The 18,413-nt window shown below is 39.2% G+C and overlaps 1 protein-coding gene across 11 annotated transcripts in view; it reads right to left on the reverse strand.

The window, feature by feature from the left end:
* ST3GAL3 (ST3 beta-galactoside alpha-2,3-sialyltransferase 3) overlaps positions 1–18,413 on the reverse strand; it is a 191,007-nt gene that overhangs the window by 106,543 nt on the left and 66,051 nt on the right. For all 11 annotated transcript variants that reach the window (XR_015950826.1, XM_088673314.1, XM_035123840.3 and 8 more), the window contains one exon: positions 15,543–15,635. Coding sequence is in view for 10 of the 11 variants with exons in the window: in XM_088673314.1 (XP_088529440.1) it covers positions 15,543–15,635 (93 nt within the window). In the remaining variant the exon portion in view is untranslated. The remainder of the gene's footprint in view (positions 1–15,542; positions 15,636–18,413) is intronic.

Consider the following 18,413-nt stretch of genomic DNA (forward strand, 5'->3'; position numbering starts at 1 on the left):
GTCTAGCCCATCACTATAGTAGGTTAATACACACAGAGACTGTTGAACATAAATCAAGAGCAAATAATCTGCCAGCACCTGTTCTGATGTGCCAGATCGCTAGGTCACTTTAAGGATGTAGAAAAGAATCTATCCACCCTCTGTACAAGAAACAAGGAAAAAATTCTTCATAACGTTTGAACAGAAGCTGAATGAGAGGCCAGGGAGATTAAACTACACTACGTTGCAAGAGAAAACAGCTGCACCACCTTTCAGTACTCTTCTCAGGGTATTTGTCAGCAGTAAACCTAAACTACCCATCCGAAATCTAAAGGACAAATTTCTCTCTCTCTCTCTCTCTCTCTCTCTCTCTCTCTCTCTCTCTCTCTCTCTCTCTCTCTCTCTCTCTCTCACACACACACACACACCCTTCAAACAAAGGTTAAGAGAAATGTAAAGGTCGCTGTCCAAAGTACTTGGGCTGCAATGAAAGAACAGAACACAATAGGTTGCTTTTGTGCAGCATGCAGTGGGACAAAGCTCAAAGCACACATGCGCAGAAGGCAGCTCTGAAATCTCTCATGGCCTTGCATACGTATCAGCTCTCTACCACTTCTGGGAAGACTTTGCAATGTATTTATAGGATGTGAAACACTCTCTCCCAAACACAAGGCCTCTTTCATGATTTTAATAGTCATTTAATTAAAACAAATAAATTCAACACTATTAACGGACTGTATTTCTGTTGACAGGCAAGGCATCAAATTTCAACTGCATCAAGTAGAGGTTCAGAGGAATGATGTCCCTAATGATTTAGAAGCAAATCAAAATTAGACACATGTAGTCATTTAAGCTGGAATGCAACAGCAGTCAGACCAGGCAGAACTTTTCCCAATTCTCCTAGATTAAAAATCTTCACAGGCAGGGATTTTGGAACAATAAAACTCAATCAACAGGTAAGCCAGCTTCTTTAACAAGGGAAGTATTCTGCTTCTGTTATTCTTTACTTATAAGCTTTCCCCATACTTTTTATACTGTTCTGAACCTAGACTAGAAGGAGAAAGCAAATATCAAAGGGAAAAAATGTGTTACTTTAAAGCTTAAGCCTATCCTGCAAATACAATTACCGTATTTTGAAATTTGTATCAGCCTTACATCACATGAAATTACAGGATCAATAATCACAATGAAAGAAAAGTCTTTGGGTGGAGATGGGTAAACACAAGTCTGCAAGGAGAGCTGAATGCAAGAAAGGAAAAAGAATAAAATTATGTTTTCCCTCTGCTCAAATCTGCAGTGGTCAGCTCTGCTTTATGGAGAACACATTGAGTATTCATTAACCATAAGAATGCAATAGTATAATGAACAGTCTTAATAAAAAAATGACATGAACTGCTACCAGGTCACTGAAGTGCTGCTGGGTTGATCACCACAAGTTTCCTTCATATCGTCTGAAGAAGTTTGGAGAGTGAGATGAAGAAGAGCTCCTTTGGTCAGGGAGCTATACAGTAAACACATCTGAGGGCTCATCCACACTTCCATTTGCCCCACCATCTTCCCCTAGGATAACCCAGTTTAGCGCTGTATCAGAACAAATTGGTTTTTCCACGGACTGCCTTCTGTTGGCCAATGGCCAACAGGTAATGGCTTTGTCCACCTGCCTTGCCCCACCCTACAGCCCTAGGTGCTCTCATAAGGGAGCTGTTTCCTGAGTAAGGACTGTGAGGGAAGAGAGACTGTTTGTCATTAGGGGGTGGCTGGTTTCGCCTGTGCTGCCCCACCTCCAGCCTGAAAAACCTTCAGAAGGGAGTTGCTGCCACGGGCATTATGTGGATGTGTATTTTAATGAGCTGAACAGTGAACAATTATGAGTCATTGGGGTGTGGGGAGTATGCATATGAATTTAACAGTGCTTACTTTATTTTTTGGCTATTTTGTTAATGTTGTTAATATTGTTTTACAATTATAAATGCTGTGAGGTTGTGCGCATGCTCTAGCTCGAGCCGGTCGTCTGCCTCGGAACTCCCCTGCCACGCTAAACAATTTATGGCCTAAAGGAATGTAAGATAAACCGAAAAAAGAAAACAAAGATAAAAGAAAGCGTGTGAAGCCTTAGAGAATCCGGGGGTGCCAAATTCAACGCTGCAAACCTGGTAAGCAAGTCACTAAATTAGCTTTAAGCTTAACGGACGCCCAGCAGCTTCCTCCTACCTACGGCCTTACTCAACAGTCCAAAGATGGCTAAATCAATGAAAGATTTGTCTGCTCAGCTAGCAACTTTCCAGGACTTAATGCTTACCTCCCAAAACAACATTAGAGACGATATTAAGTCGGTGAAGGAGGATGTCCTACAGATAGCAGTCGAAATCAAGGGGGTGAAGCAATTAGCAATTCAAGCTAAAGAGCTAGCCCAGGAAAATGAAAAAAAAGTAACTACTCTAACCAGACAGGTGGCAGAATTGTCAGATCGCCAGAGAAGAGCTAATATGATTCTTTGTGGAATCCCAGAGGAAATACTGGCTAAAGAATTAGAAGAAACATTGAGAACCTGGTTAGGCACCCAAGGAGTTAGTTTGAAGCCAGAAGATGTGGAACGAGCTCATCGTTTGCGAGGGCCCAAGGGGAGAAAATCCCCCAGGGATGTAATAATCAAATTTTCAAGAGAGAAGTTGCAACAACAGGCCTTCCAGACCTTGAAGAAAATTAAAGAGTTGAGTTTCCAAGGAAAAAGAGTATGGGTGAAGCGAGACTTCTGCCAGGCTACTTTAAGGCAAAAAAGTCAAATGAAACCTTATGCACAAAAACTGCATAATAACAATATAAAGTTTTCCTGGGTATACCCTGCCTCTATACTTATTTTTAAAGATGGAAAGAGGCTTATAGCTAAGAACCCAACAGAGGCTGGGGCTTTGCTGACTCAGCTGGGAATCGAAGTGGATGAGTTGCTGATCCAGGAAATGGAGGAGGAGATGGAAGATGTCGACCCAGGAGAAGGACCCTCAGGAGAAGCTCCAACACGACCAGAGAAAAGACCAAGAACACACCCGCAGGATGATACACCCTAAAGGAAAGTAAAAAGGCCATTTAACTAAGTGTATCATTGAAACGTTATGGTTAAGGGGAGGGAGGGGATGTGTGCATTCTCGGAAGTGGAGAGAGGGGATGAATTTTCTTCCCCAATATATTTTCTCTTCCACAGGGGGGGGAAGGAGAGGGAGGGGGTTAAAGAGTAGTAAGAAAAAAATTCCTCAGCTAAACGGTCACAAAAATCAAAACAACAAAGAATATGGTTAACTCAATTAAAATTATCTCACTGAATGTCAATGGTCTTTCATCCAACCTAAAACGCTATAGGTTATCTAGGTTTGCCAGAGAACAAAGAGCCGATATAATGTGTCTTCAAGAAACCCACAAACCAAAAAAAGACAAAAAGCCACTACTTAATGACCCAGCCTGGGAGGTATTAGCAGAAGCAAGGAGTAAAGCGAGAGCAAGAGGGGTGGCAGTCCTGGTAAATAGAAGAATAGACATTAAGATAACAGAGATGGTGCTAGACAGGGAAGGTAGATTTATGCTGGTTAAAGCTAAAATGGAAAACAAAGTGCTAACAATTGTAAACATATATGCTCCAAACAAAAGGCAGAATAAATTCCTAACTAAAATACTAAAAAAAATCCACCAGTTCTCAGAGGGCGAAATTATTATAGCAGGTGATTTGAATATGGATATCACAAAAAATAAAACAATTCTATTGAGTAAATGGGGATTGCAAGAAGCACATGAAACTCTAGGTTTAAAACCCAAATTCACCCATATCTCTAGCAGACACAAAACAGTATCCTGCATAGACTTTTTTATCCTGGGAAAGGCTAGTAATTGGATAGTGAAAGGAATTACAACACACCCAATAATAATATCAGATCATGCCCCTTTAAGTATTGAGTTAGAACTAAGAATGAGTAAGGACAAGAGACCCTGGAGATATAATAATTTAATAATGGCCAAAGTTCAGGACAGAGATTATATGGAAAATCAGATCAGGTTATTTTTCCAAGATAATAAAGGATCAGTAACTCCAGATATTCTCTGGGATGCAGCAAAATGTGTTTTGAGGGGGCACTGTATAATGAAAGAAAAATTAATAAAAAAAGAATGGTACTCTAAAAGACAATTAAAAATTCAGGAACTAGAAATATTACAGAACAAACAAATTATTAGATACTGTTCCAAAACCCAAAACCAAATCAAGGAGATTAAAAAACAATTAGAGGAATTAGATCTGACTTTGCTTTGGAAGAAGGAAGTAATGGTCAGAAATGATTTTCAGAGGAACAATATAAAATCAGTAAAAAGACTTGCAAATTATCTTAAAATAAGGAAAGAGAAACAAAAAGTTAAAAGTATAAAAATAAACGGTATCAAAATGCAAGACCCAAAGGAGATTAAAGAGGCCTTTGCAAGCTTTTATAAAAATCTATATAAAAAAAGGGAGGTAGCTAATTTTCAGGAGAATATAAATTTAACACTGGATCAGACTGAGAAAAGTAAACTAGATAGAAAAATTACAATAAAAGAAATAAAGGACGTAATCAAGGAATTAAAAAATGGCAAATCACCAGGACTAGATGGCTTTACGGCCGAATTCTACAAGGAAATGGTAGAAATTCTGGCCCCTGAATTACAACAACTTTTTAATGGTATACTAGAAGGGAAAAAAGCCCCAGAAACATGGAGAAAGGCAGAAATAACGGTAATCCTAAAACCAAACAGAGACCCCAAAGAAGTAGGTTCATATAGACCCATTAGTCTATTAAACCAAGATTATAAAATCTTCGCCAAAATCATGGCAAACAGGTTAAAAAATGCCATCCCCAAAATTATAAAAGAAGACCAATATGGGTTTGTTAAGGGTAGAAATATTGCCCACCCGATTAGAAATATTATTAATGTATTACATCATGGACAATCAAAAAAGCTTGGGTTATTGAAATTAGACGTCTTTAAAGCATTCGATACACTCTCACAGGAATTCTTATGGGAAATAATGACTAAATATGGAATAGGAGAGGCTTATCGGTTTGCAATACAAGAACTATATAAAGATGGAACAGCAGTGGTAAGAGTCAATGGAGAACATTCCCAACCCTTTCCAATACGCAGAGGTGTTCGGCAGGGGTGCCCTCTCTCGCCATTCCTATTTATAATGGCTATAGAACAACTAGCGGAAAGAATAAGAAACTGTGGAAGGATAGAGGGTTATAAGATCGGGAAAGAGGAGATGAAAATTAACTTGTTTGCAGATGATATTATTGTAATCATAACAAATCCCAAGGAAGGGATAAAAGAAATAAAGATAATATTAGAAGATTTCGAGGAATACTCCGGATTAGGGGCAAATATAACAAAATCAGAAATAATGTACTTTAATGTAAACCTACCTGAAAAAAAAGAAATAAATAGCATAACAGGTATGGGCCTGGGTTCTAAAAGAATAAAATACCTGGGTATTGAACTCTATAGGAATATTAACAAGACCGCAGAATTCAACTATAAGAAGACATGGAATAAAATACTAAAGGATATGAAAAGATGGAGAAACAAAACTTTAAGCATTACAGCTAGAGTCAAGGCTACCAAAATGTTCTGGGTCCCCAAGCTAAGTTATCTTTTCCAAGCCATCCCACTAGAGATATAAAACCAACAATTGGAACAATGGAATGGTGAGATAAGACAATGGATATTCGGAAGTAAAAAATCAAGGACACAAAAGAGGTTTGTGTATAACCACAAATCAGAATTAGGGTGGGGCCTCCCCAACATTTATAATTACTATGAAGCCGTCCAATTAAAAACTTTACTAGAAATTGGAGCAAAAAATAAACAAAAGTGGATCAGATTTGAGGACGAGGCCAACAATGGTGCAGGAAGATTTGGAATCTTCACAAATAATGTTAAGGAAGATCTGAAATCTGCAATAGGACCCAGGAAATTGGCATTAGGCATATGGAAGAGATGGCAACCTATATGGTTAAAAAGGATCTCCCTGTGGGCACCCTTAGAAAGCATATACGAGGCAATAGACGACCCCAAATGGTGGAAAATTCTTAGTGCTAAGGGATATCACATAGTCCAAGATATGTATAGAGGAGAGTCCTTAAAGTCATTGCAGGAAGTAACAGAGAACATAGGTAACCAATACTGGCTAAAAATTGGAGGGCTATATAATAAAATTCTTAAAGCTCAAGAGATAGGAAATATGAGATTAGAAGAGCCAATAGAGGAACTATAGAAACAAATGGAAAAAGCTAAACAAGGAATGATAGGTAAAATCTATAAGAGGATGATTACAAATAAAGAACTGACAACCCAACTTATTCAAAAGATGTGGAGTAAAGAAGAACAAATTAGTGAATCAAAGGTCGAAAGGATAATGAAAGGAATAGATGAGATTAAAGTAAGCAAATTTAGGGAGCTCGAACTAAAATTCTTTCTAAAATGGTATAGAACTCCGGCCCAGCTAGCTAATATGATACCAGGATTGAACCCTAACTGCTGGAACTGTGAACAAGCCAAGGGATGGTTCTCCCATATGTATTGGGAATGCCCAGAGGTAGGGGGATTTTGGAATAAAATCCTTAAGGTTATTAATGAAGTTTTTAAAGTGAAGCTACCTATAGACTTCAATCTTATGACAATGGGTATACTAGGAAACACGGCCATAGAGAAAGGTGACCAGCATACCTTCAAAGCAATGATACTAGCAGGAAAGGCAACAATAGCTCTAGGTTGGAAAGATAGAGAAAAATGGACAGTAGAGGTCTGGACTAATTATCTGTTTGAATTTATTCAGTCAGACATCGTGGCAGTAACGTCACAGGATATGACATGGAAGGCCAAGTCTACTGCGATAAGGACCAGATGGAACCCCTATCTTCAATGGATAACAACTACTGGACCAGAAGACATTCAGTGGAAATTAAAGACATTGTGCCCGTGGCTGAGGACAACTGTTTGAACCCTTCCAATGGATTATGGGTGAGGGAGGGGGTGGGAAGGGAAAGAAAAAATGGTACGGGAAATTAAACATTGGAAGGAGAGAATATAATGTATGTAAAAATTCTCGTACTTCAATAAAATTCTTTTTTAAAAAAAACAATTATAAATGCTGTATTGATTTCACAGATGATTTGTTAATTATTCTATATGATTTATGCTGTATTTGTGATATTCTATCATGTTCTATCATGTTCTTATTTATTGTGTGTAAGCTGCTTTGAGATTCATTTGAATGAAAAGCAGCATAGAAATATAATCAATTCAGTCAAATCAATTGTTCTGAAAATATAACATTCAACCAGCTGCTATTCTCCCTAGACACCTCTCTTCATCAGAGCATATGTGGCCTTTCCGCAGATAAATTCAAAAATCCAAAGATCCAACAAAAACAAACCATGACTCAAGCCAACTCTTACCTTACACTAGGTTCTAAGGCATTATCTTACACTTCAGACTGTTGTAAATGTTAAGGATATATATATATATATATATATATATATATATATATATATATATATATAGTTCATAAACATGTACATGAATGTACAGGCACATGTCTGAAACAGCACAGGAAGACAGGCTTGACCGACACCATTTTGACTCTGACCAGAATCACACACACATTTCCACATGACTATCAACTTGGGAGCCATAATCCTGTAAGCCGGAGGCTCTGCCAACTGGACATTTCCCCATAAATGATGCCAGACTACTAGCCATCTCATTCACAATGGAAGACTCTGAACAAAAGATAGTGATCAACTTTTAAGAAACTGTTAATTTCTCTTTGTGTTTAGGAATTCACACCTGGAAGGGGTAAGAGGAGGACTAGGAGAGATGTCAAAGTTGCTCAGATTTCTACCTTGAACCCTCCCTTTTTGTGAGGTATTGATTACGTAGCTGTGATGTAGGAATGATGTATTTGGGGGGTGTTTCTTGGTGATGGGAAAACTGATAAAAGTGGAGGTTCTCTCTTTTTTCTGGGTTCCTTCCTTGATCTCTTGTGTGAGGGGAAGGACCCTGTTGCAACAGCAAAAATAAAGGCTTTGCTTCTCAAAATTCTCTGGTTGGCCTCTGTTATATTCTCCGACCGATGGAGAACTCAATAAGGGCTCTTGTGTACCCCATAAGGGAATAAGAGCAGATTTTTGCTTATTACAAGACTAAGGGACAAAACAACCCTGTCAGCATGTACACCACATTGTGCAAAACAATATCCCAACAACATTCACTGTTATTCATTTGCACACTGTAAGTAGATAATTCACCTGGTACTATTTTTTTTCATAATCACAAACCCGAAGACAACCCAAACCTCTAGGCTTTTGTCTTTGCTATCTACAACAATTTGTATTATCTGTTTGTGTTACCTGTGATTTCTCCCCTTGTAGTTATACATTTCATTAAAAAACAGGAACTCTTATATTTCATTTGCCCTCTGGAGATCTCTAGAAGCACTTCTCATTTACCTGATATTCTTCACACTAGAAAGCTTTCATTACTTAATATTCCATCACTGTGTAAACTGGTTCTCTGCGTCGCAGGAGAAACCATTATATACAACAAGAAACTGGATTTCAAAATCAAGTCATAATTACTGAAGTAGATATGAGATCATTAGAATCACAAAGTTTTGGACAGTTACATTAGGAAATGAATACATATTCACTGTAAAAAGGACTGTCTAAGTGGAATTCAACATTATGCTCTACTCCTAACACAAGATTGACAAAACAGATTGTAAAAGTGTAGATGCACAGCAAAATGACCTGGTTTGTGTAACGCGGTGCTATCTGTTCTATTAATCAGTCAATACCTGCTTGCACCATGTGAATATTTACTCAGAAGGAAGTCACACTGTATTCAATGGGACTAGCTCTCAGGTAAATGTTCATAGAATTGCAGTCTTTTCTTTGTCAAGTTTCCTGGTCTTTTCAGGAACTGTTTGATACAGGCCCAAACAGAGGCCCCAGGCCTTGGAAGGCTAAGCTGGCCAGGGTGGGGTGGGGGTACCGACAGGGGCCTGCTGGTCTTACGCTGTCATGCACAAGACTCCTGCCTCAAGCCTGAGGCAAACTCTTTGCAGGCCTGGTTTGAACTCACAAAACAATTTTTTAAAATTTTTGTCTGTTTTTTTTCTTTTCCCTTTCTTTTATTTTTTTTTCTATTTTTTCTTTTTTCGTTTGTATTTTTCATATGTACGGTGTTTAAAGGAGCAGCTGAGGGGAAACCTGCCCCCAGAACCCCTCCGTCCTTGTCCTCTCAGTGGCAGGGGGGGTGAGGGGTGAGGTCAAACCCAGCCTTATAATGGACCCCTTTGATTCTCAACACCAGCGGGTGCCACAGGTGGCAGAGGTGGACTCGTGAAGGGACAGAAAATATATTGTATGTCTTGTTTGTTTTGTTTGTATAAAAATCCAATAAAAATTATTTTTTAAAAAATGAACTCACAAAACAATTATGGAAAAGCTAGGAACAAGGAATAAACTGGATGTGATAAAATGTTGGTAATGTTCACAACACTTTAGAACAGCAGCATGGATATTTTGTGGTGCTCTGAACTTCCATTTACCATAACACAACAGAACATATTTTGAACATGTCCAGCTATAATTGCATCTTTAATCTGGGGATTTAATGTGATTAGTTTGACTGAACACAGAGATTAAGTAGCATTAAGCACAGAAAAGGGAGGAAATGTGCCTGTATTAAACTTCAGTACAAGGAGACAATGGCTCAGGAGCCGAGAAAATTCCATTCCAAGTTATGACTTCAGTCCAAGGTAGCCATCAGCCTTCTGTCACTGTTATTTGCAATTTCTCAGTTATGACCACAAGTGTCAGTGGAAAGCCCAATAAAACTGCAGACTCCCTTAATGGTTTCTACTGCGGTATATGCTCTCCAGACTAAACAAAGCCCATAGTAGGCACTTCTGAGAACATCCATATCCAAATGCTGTAACATTTTCAGAGAAAAAGCATTGTTCAATCTCCAGAGAGCTTAGCATAAGAAGCCTCCCAACTGCAACCTGTAAACAACTTTCTCCAGATATTAGATGTCCTGCACCTATTCAAGAGTTTGTAAGTAATATTTATACTAAAAAAAACCTTCATTTACAGTATACCCCAATACTGAACAAAATAACAGATTCCATTAATTTGCATTATAAGCATTTTCCAGTGTGTATGGCTAGAATCATAGCTTTGCAACTGCTTAATAGGTTCTGAGTGCTGAGTAAAAAGGCAAGTCAAAATGGAAAGTAAGATGCTTGGGAGGAGGTCTAATTGGCTGGAGAGGGAGTTCCATGGTGGCAACCACAGGCACAAATGTGTCCATAGGCTCCCCTCTGGCACCCATGGAAAGTCCCTTAATTTCAAAGAAGAGAGAAGGGACTTCTTTTCTCCCTTCCACTGCAAGCAGTCCCTCATTACTTTGTTTGGACTTGTTCACTGCTTGTAATGCAAGCATGCTTGCTTCTGCCATTGACTTCTGATTGGATGTCCTGCCTTCTATTTTGAATCTCAATCAGATAGGGGGGGGGGGGTTTCTGTGAGGAAGTGGCAGTGGATGGAAAATGGAAGGCATTCTCCATTTGTCTGGGCTTCCTCTTCCTAGCCTGTCCATCCACTTACTTTTGCTTGTAGGCAGCAGCAGAACTGGGCTCACCAGGCCTCTTTGGCACAGAGTGGGGAGGATGGAGCAGGGAGGATTATTCCTCGTTTGCCCACCCACATTGCTTTGTGGCAACGGCAGCATCAACACTTCAGCATGATAAAAAGTTATGAAGAGTAAAACAATCTGCCACTCATTAATCTAGGCTGGGCTAATCAACTTGAAGAGAGAGGTCAAGAGAACCTCCAGAAGAAAGCACAGGGGGAAGAGAGGGGAGATAATTCCATCAGGCAAGCAGAAATGTATGATCCACTCAGTACCTGAAATAGCTGCTATTTTTTTTACCCCACCCCCAAATTTCCTTTATCCTCCTCCTGCCTAAATTTAAGTCATTCTTCAGCAGTGGTCTGTGCTACTCCTATTGATGAGACTGAATGTGCATAACTTTCTTTTTTTAAACACAGGATCAGCCCCTAACTGCCATCAAATCACAGAACACATCTATCTCCACAGACGGAATAATAAAAGTCTCAGATTTTTGCTTCCCATTATTTTTATGTTTCAGTCTAGGGAGATAGATAAGATCTAGATTCTAGATGGTAGTTGTTGGGTGCGTTCTCATGTCATAGTCATGCAAATGCAGCGATATTTCATTTGTGTGCTGTGTGAGTGTCAGTGTGACTGGGTCATACTTCCCAGTAAGCTTCATGGCTAAGTCGGGGTTTGACTTCTGCAAACGTGAACCCTTAACAACGTGGACTATTTGTATTCTAGTTAAATGTATGCTTCAATTATTTTCTCTAGCTTGGTATTAAATAGTCTGCCAGCACTGCAGAGTAAAAACTAGATAAAACAACAACACCATGATCATTAATATCAATGATTGTGTATCATCCTAATGGAGAGTATTATGCAACTCAAAAGTATTTTTCTACCATTTTAAGCATTAGTTGGCTGACATAAACAGGTACTGTGTCTGTTTTCCCTTTTTTGAGAACCAGGAATTCTCAACCAGTAAAACTGTAAATCTCCACTAATTCATAAATCTGGAAAAGAGAGTATTTCATATTCCTTTGCTCTCTCACTAGTATAGTCAACAAATAAGGATAAAAAGGTAAAGGGACCCCTGACCATTCGGTCTAGTCGTGACCGACTCTGGGGTTGCGCGCTCATCTCGCATTATTGGCCAAGGGAGCCGGCATATAGCTTCCATATGGCAAACCAGAGCAGCACATGGAAACGCCGTTTACCTTCCCGCTGTAGCGGTTCCTATTTATCTAACTTGCATTTTTGACGTGCTTTCGAACGGAGCTGGGACCAAGCAACGGGAGCTCACCCCGTCACAGGGATTCGAACCGCCGACCTTCTGATCAGCAAGCCCTAGGCTCAGTGGTTTAACCACAGCGCCAAATAAGGATACCGTGCACTAATTACTAGAGGCGGCATCACTGTTAATTAAATCCTTCTATACTGCAGAAGGTAGAAAAGCACAAGAAACGAGTCCTAGAATCACAAGAGGGGGTTTGGGAGGGAGCAAGGGTCATGCAAGGAAGATTACTATGCAACATAATCAGTATAAAACTGTCAAAACAGACTAATTCATGAATGGACACACCCTCCCTCCCTTTTAAAATTACTAAGGCTTTGGTAAAAGAGGCAATAGTATTAAGCTGAACATTTTATATTAACTGAAAGAATTAATAGCTACAGCAGATACTGCTATCTCAGTGGAGAGGAGAGGAGTTAATTTGCAAGGACAACTGGAGCCTTTGAACTTAACTGGGGCTTTAAAGCAACAGGCCTGTCACCTCACACTTAAAAAAAAGATACTTGCTGAAACTGAACTGAAGGAAAAGAGATCACGTTTTGTGAAGCTGCCACAGGCACATAATGAAAACCAAAGTGTGAAGAAACACAGAAACATTTCATATATATCATTTTGAAATGTTCCAGGTTTTAATTTAAATGTGATACCTAATACATATGTCAGTTTCCAAAATGCAATAATTAAAATAATTGCTCACCATAAATTAGCTCCCCCAGAACTAAGGCCTCACCATGACAAATTTCAGTATCATTTGTCTTTTCCAACACATACTGAACTATCATCAAGAACAAACGTCACAACCAGATTGCAGCAGCCTTACAGCATCTATCGTTGAGAAACAGGAACTTGGCCATATATGGATTTGAGGCAATGTGCAGACTAGGATTGCCCTTATTCCTGGCCACAGAAAGGGCCTTTCTCCATTTTGGTCTTCTTCTGGAAAGATGGGCTCCCTGCAAAGTATGCCTGAACATAGGTACCAACTCCCTGGGGCCCTGGGTGCCTGAACACCCACAAAATTCCCCATGAAGGGTCCAGGTACCCACAAGGTCCATGCCAGGGCCATGCACACTGCATGGCATCCACAACCCTGGGCACACATGGTCACGGGGCCAAGCTGGCACACCTGTGCCTGAGCAATGTCATTCTCCAAGCATCTGCCAACCTAACAGTACCTTAGCAAACTTGAAAACTGAACAGGTAACTAAGAACAGAGGAAGAATACTGAGGGGACATGACAGGGGTACGACCCTGGGTGTCCCCGCCTACTCTCACTCCTAAGTAAGACAACAGAGAGGCTCCAATGACCATTGTGCCAGACTGTTCCATATTAATTAAGAGGGACAAACAATATACAGATAAGGCAAAACTATGTCTCTTCTTAGTGTCCATGGAATGTACAAGACAAGTTTCATCTTGTGCAAAACATGCCCTCAAAAATTCAGTCTCCCATAATATTCTGCAACATCCACCTTTCAGAAGTGGCACCTGCAATCAAGCAAGTATCTTATAGTGCCTCATGAAAATATGAACTGACCCCTAAAGTGGCTACTGTACTCTATTGATTTCCTTTCCGAAAGCTCAAACTCAAATGCCAGTAGATCCTGCTCATCCTTTAAGGGAATATATCATAATACCCTGCAGGGACTAGACCATGTGAAAAATGAACATAACATTTTAGCTGCAGTTCATTCATTTTCACCTCTGTATTTTTGTTATTAAAAAAGTGTGTCTAGACATTCCATTGTTGCGCCCATAACCTAGGTTTCATATCTCAGTTTCTAACACTGCAGCAAAGCAGACACATACTGCCAGCAGGATTTCACTCTGCAATCTCCCATGCACACCAGGCAACTGGATACACATTTTCAAAGTCTGTCTGGTTTACCCTAACAGCAGAATTTAGATTTTTAAGAATATAATTTTTTTAGCACATAACTCCAGAACCCCTTTTCATAGCAACCAGATTACATTTTACTGAATTATACTTAAAACTGTATTCAAAAGTGACCACCATCTTTTGACCCTACACATCTGTACATTATTAATTGCTGATACACAGTGAATATAGTCCTGAAGTCACACTATAAAACCCGACATTACCCATACTTTGTTGAATTCATCTCTCAATAAATCCACACGTGCACTGAGAAATGCTACTGGAACAACTTCAAAATGAGTTATACATGTTTTGTCTCCTTTTAAAACAGCAGGCCAGAAGCTCTCAACTTATGATGTGAATGCTCTTTTGTTATTTCCACACAACTGTGAACTACAAAATGGCGGGTGGGTGGGCAGGCAGGCAGGCAGGCAGGCAGGGCTTGCACACTGGTACATAACTGCAGCTTGTTTGTGAGCAGAAAATCCTCAGGGTTAGGAAGGACTTTGTCACATTGTGTACTGTATACCACAGACATATTCCATAGGACTGGAGGCCCTTGTATTAAATGTGGAAAGCCAGACCCCTCTTTCCAAAGAAAGGTCAAAAGCTATTCAGCAATCCAACTCTCAGATGAACAAAGGCCTCCAATTTAGAATGATCCTTTCAATGAACAAGGACACAGCAACAAGCCATTTAAAGTCAAAGAGTGAATACTGGTTTCTGCCTTTCAGCTCCTGAATTCTCTTGTATGCTGTCAGATATACACATATATTTGAGAATCACCAGTGTCATCATACTATAACATTGTTCTATTTTTATCCAAGAAACAACTTTCTTTATAAGCAAGGCACACACACACACACACACACACACACACACACACACATATATATACAAACTACTTGATGACTGCAAAATCAAGTGGAGAATCATATATACTTCTAAGAACCTAAAATGGACTGGATGGTGGACAAGGCAGCTCCTCTTCAACTCAAAGTCATTGTGGCACCCACAAGCAAATCTCCCCTTCACTAGCAGTTAGCATACAAAAAAGATTAAGTAACCACCCTTTCATAACACCTACAAATTAGGTACTTGGGGCAGTTCCCTCACTCTGCCTACTGGGAGGGTCTGTCTTGTGGGCACAAATCAGCCTATCTTTATCAGTGCAATTCTAGGGAATCTAAAAAGATGGAATGCATAAAAAAGGAAATGGGAAAGGAAGAGAAACAATACATGAATATTCAGACACAGTTACATATTATTAAATGCTGTAAAGGATGGCAAACATAAGAAATTATGCATGTATGAACCAGTGAAATTTATATTTTGGAATTAATCGGTACTGTTGGTATGTCCTCCTGTTTCAAGGTACAGTTTTAGATTATGAAATATGTTGATTTTGCCCATAAATTAGGTAGTAACTTTTAATGACATGGGAAGATGATGTTTTAAATCTTTCAAAATGTGTTAAGTGGTTTTGATTATGGCTTCTTATTTTATGTTACTGTAACATACTTCCCTGATAATTTATAAATCACTAAGAATATTGTCCCCCAAATCTCTAAATTATGATACTACCTTAGTCATTGTCATCATCATCATCATCATACCACAAACAGGGGAAAATATTATGGTAGAAGTAAAGGTCTGTAATGCACAAACCTGAGGGCACAGGTAACTTACTTTGGGAAGATGGCAGTCATGAGTGCAGATGCATATCCAGGCTTGCAAACCCCCTCTGAGATGTTAGCATACTTTGATGCTAGTTCTGGAGGCCTGTGAAGAAAGAAAAAGAATCAAGCTAATCCTGTATAAGAAATGTCAGCTGTGTCACCTTTTATCAATTGCTTTTCCTCAAATAGTTAAGAGCAGCACAGGGGGGAAGTAATATTAAATAAATAAGAATGTGATAGCATTAGCATCTAATATGTTCCCTGCCATTATAGGACTTTAGACACCAAGAAAGGTAAAGAAAGGGATCTCATATGCTATTTCAAACTTGAACTTTCCACAAAATATGGAGGTAAGTAGCAACAAAGAATCTCTTGTCAGACTATTTTTCTGTTGCATGACAGATCTACATGCCTTGTGAAGTTACTATTTGCAGAGCAAGTCTAACCAAATTACCACAAATTTCTACCAGCCAGTGTGGGAATGGAGGCAGTTGACATTTCTCTATCACAGGCACAACATTGTTTCCCAAGTTCATTTTCTAATTGCTCATCCTCTCTTACAATCAATGGATATGTCTTTACATTCTAAGAAAAAGCATTGTGGTTGAGCAGCTAATGTTTCTGCTAGGCCTGAGGAGAATGAAGTACTTTTAAACAGCCACTTGCTATGTGAGTCAAGCAAACTGGATTTTGTGTCTGCCATTTTATCACCAAAAACTCCCAAATTACCATACTTAACTCTTAGGGGCTACATATCACAACCTTTATAATTGTAGCTATTGGGGGCATTAATATCTGCCTCTCCTTTCAAGGTTTTATTGACAAATACAAAAAGAATATTGGCCACATAATAATTGTAACCTGTTACTTATATACCTTTTGTAAAATGGTTGTTCTTTCAGAGAAGCAGTTGGAGCCACTCTATACCTTTAAAGGCTTGGATTTAAACATGATCCTGAGTTATCAACACCAACACAAATTAACAAATCATTGATTTCTTTCTTAAGATTTAAAGTAGTAAGAAAACAAAGCAATCTCTCAGGATCACAGTTACCACAGCAACTGCACTTCTGATTATATGGGCTCCATCTCAACCTGTATAAATATTTAAACCACCATCTTTAATAAAGCTGAAGGCCAGCTAAAATCACAGCGTAACTTTTTCCCAAATGCAGTGCAAAGCCTGAGTGCATGTGCAAGAAGCAACACTATTCAAGAGAGAGGTCATTCTTTGAGGAAGTCTTAGCAGAATCCATACATGACAGACATTTTCATTGTTCTAGACCAGGCATCCCCAAACTTCAGCCCTCCAGATGTTTTGGACTACAATCCCCATCATCCCTGACCACTGGTCCTGTTAGCTAGGGATCATGGGAGTTGTAGGCCAAAACATCTGGAGGGCCACAGTTTGGGGGTGCCTGTTCTAGACCAGTGTTTCCCAACCAGTGTGCCTCCAGATGTTTTGGGACTACAACTCCCATCATCCCTAGCTAGCAAGACCAGTGGTCAGGAATGATGGGAGTTGTAGTCCCAAAACATCTGGAGGCACACTGGTTGGGAAACACTGTTCTAGACAATACTGAATGGCATAAATAGGTAGTGAAAGAACTGAAGTTAGTTTTTTATTTTAGATTTTGCCCCAGATAGTGTCCCACTTATAATACAAATATTCCGGAAATAACAGAGAGGGGAACATCACTGTATAACAGAAATTCAGTTTTTGGGAGGAAATTGGGTTCTCTGCCTTGTGTGAGTGAGGTACTACTGGTAGTGAAAAGCCACCAATGGATACAACCATTATGTTATGTGCATTGATTATTTAAAACCCATACAACTGGGAATATCCTTCTATTTGAGGAGCTAAAACCAACAGAGAAAAAAGCCATTAACACCACATCCTATTATCCATTTAAAATGTCTACACTGCCACAAAATATCTAGCACAATGCATAAAGATGTATTCCCCTAGCTTGTCCGTTAAGTTTTCTAAAAAATTAAATTCAAAATGCCAATGTTCTGTACAGATCCTAAAAAGGATTAATATCCTTGAGTAAATCTTTTCTTGACTAGTGATGACTTGCTGGTGCCATACTAGGAACATAGGTGCTCATGTACCATAAAACCTACAAGTCATTGAAGTCAGAGACAAACATATTAAACTTTTTCAAATGTAGTAAAGTTTGTGTTCCAAAGTGCCACAAGCAAGGCTAGGCTTGCAACCCAACCACAGCTTAGCATTTGCTTAGCACTACTCATACCCCATTTGCTTAGCACTACTCATACCCCATTCTGGGTCAGTCTTTCATGGTTTCTCAAGCACTGTTCTCTTTATCTGGGAGCATTTATTTGTCTGGTCCTATTAACCACTACAGATCTCGATCTTTATTAAACTATCACAAAGACATTCACAGCCAGTTTGAAAACTTACGTAATACATATAGCTAATAACCTGAACCACATCAGAGAAAACGCCGCAGAGGAAGGAAAAGACTGCTTCCCCACAGCACCTTGAAAGCATTATGCAACCGGGACGGTCATATATCAAGGTGCCAAAGGAAGGATATTTAAGACAGATCCTCACAAAGAGCCAAAACCCAGCCATGGATTCCAAACCATGTACACTAATATTTTACATTAATATAAAAAGGGAAATAAAAACAAGGTACACTAGCATCTTATGACATTAGTTAAAATATTTACAGTACAGTATTACCACTGTCAACTGTAAATGGCACCACAATAGTACAATGCAGATTACAACAACTAACTAAAGATAATAACAACCTAGTGATTCCTAACACTTTGATTCTTTGCTATACTTACACCCTGATTCTATTTGCCTTGTCAACAGATTAAACTTCTCTAAGTGTTCTTCCTCTTT

The sequence above is a fragment of the Zootoca vivipara genome, chromosome 7 (assembly GCF_965207765.1).
Source record: "Zootoca vivipara chromosome 7, rZooViv2.hap1.1, whole genome shotgun sequence".
Classification (NCBI taxonomy): Eukaryota; Metazoa; Chordata; class Lepidosauria; order Squamata; family Lacertidae; genus Zootoca; species Zootoca vivipara.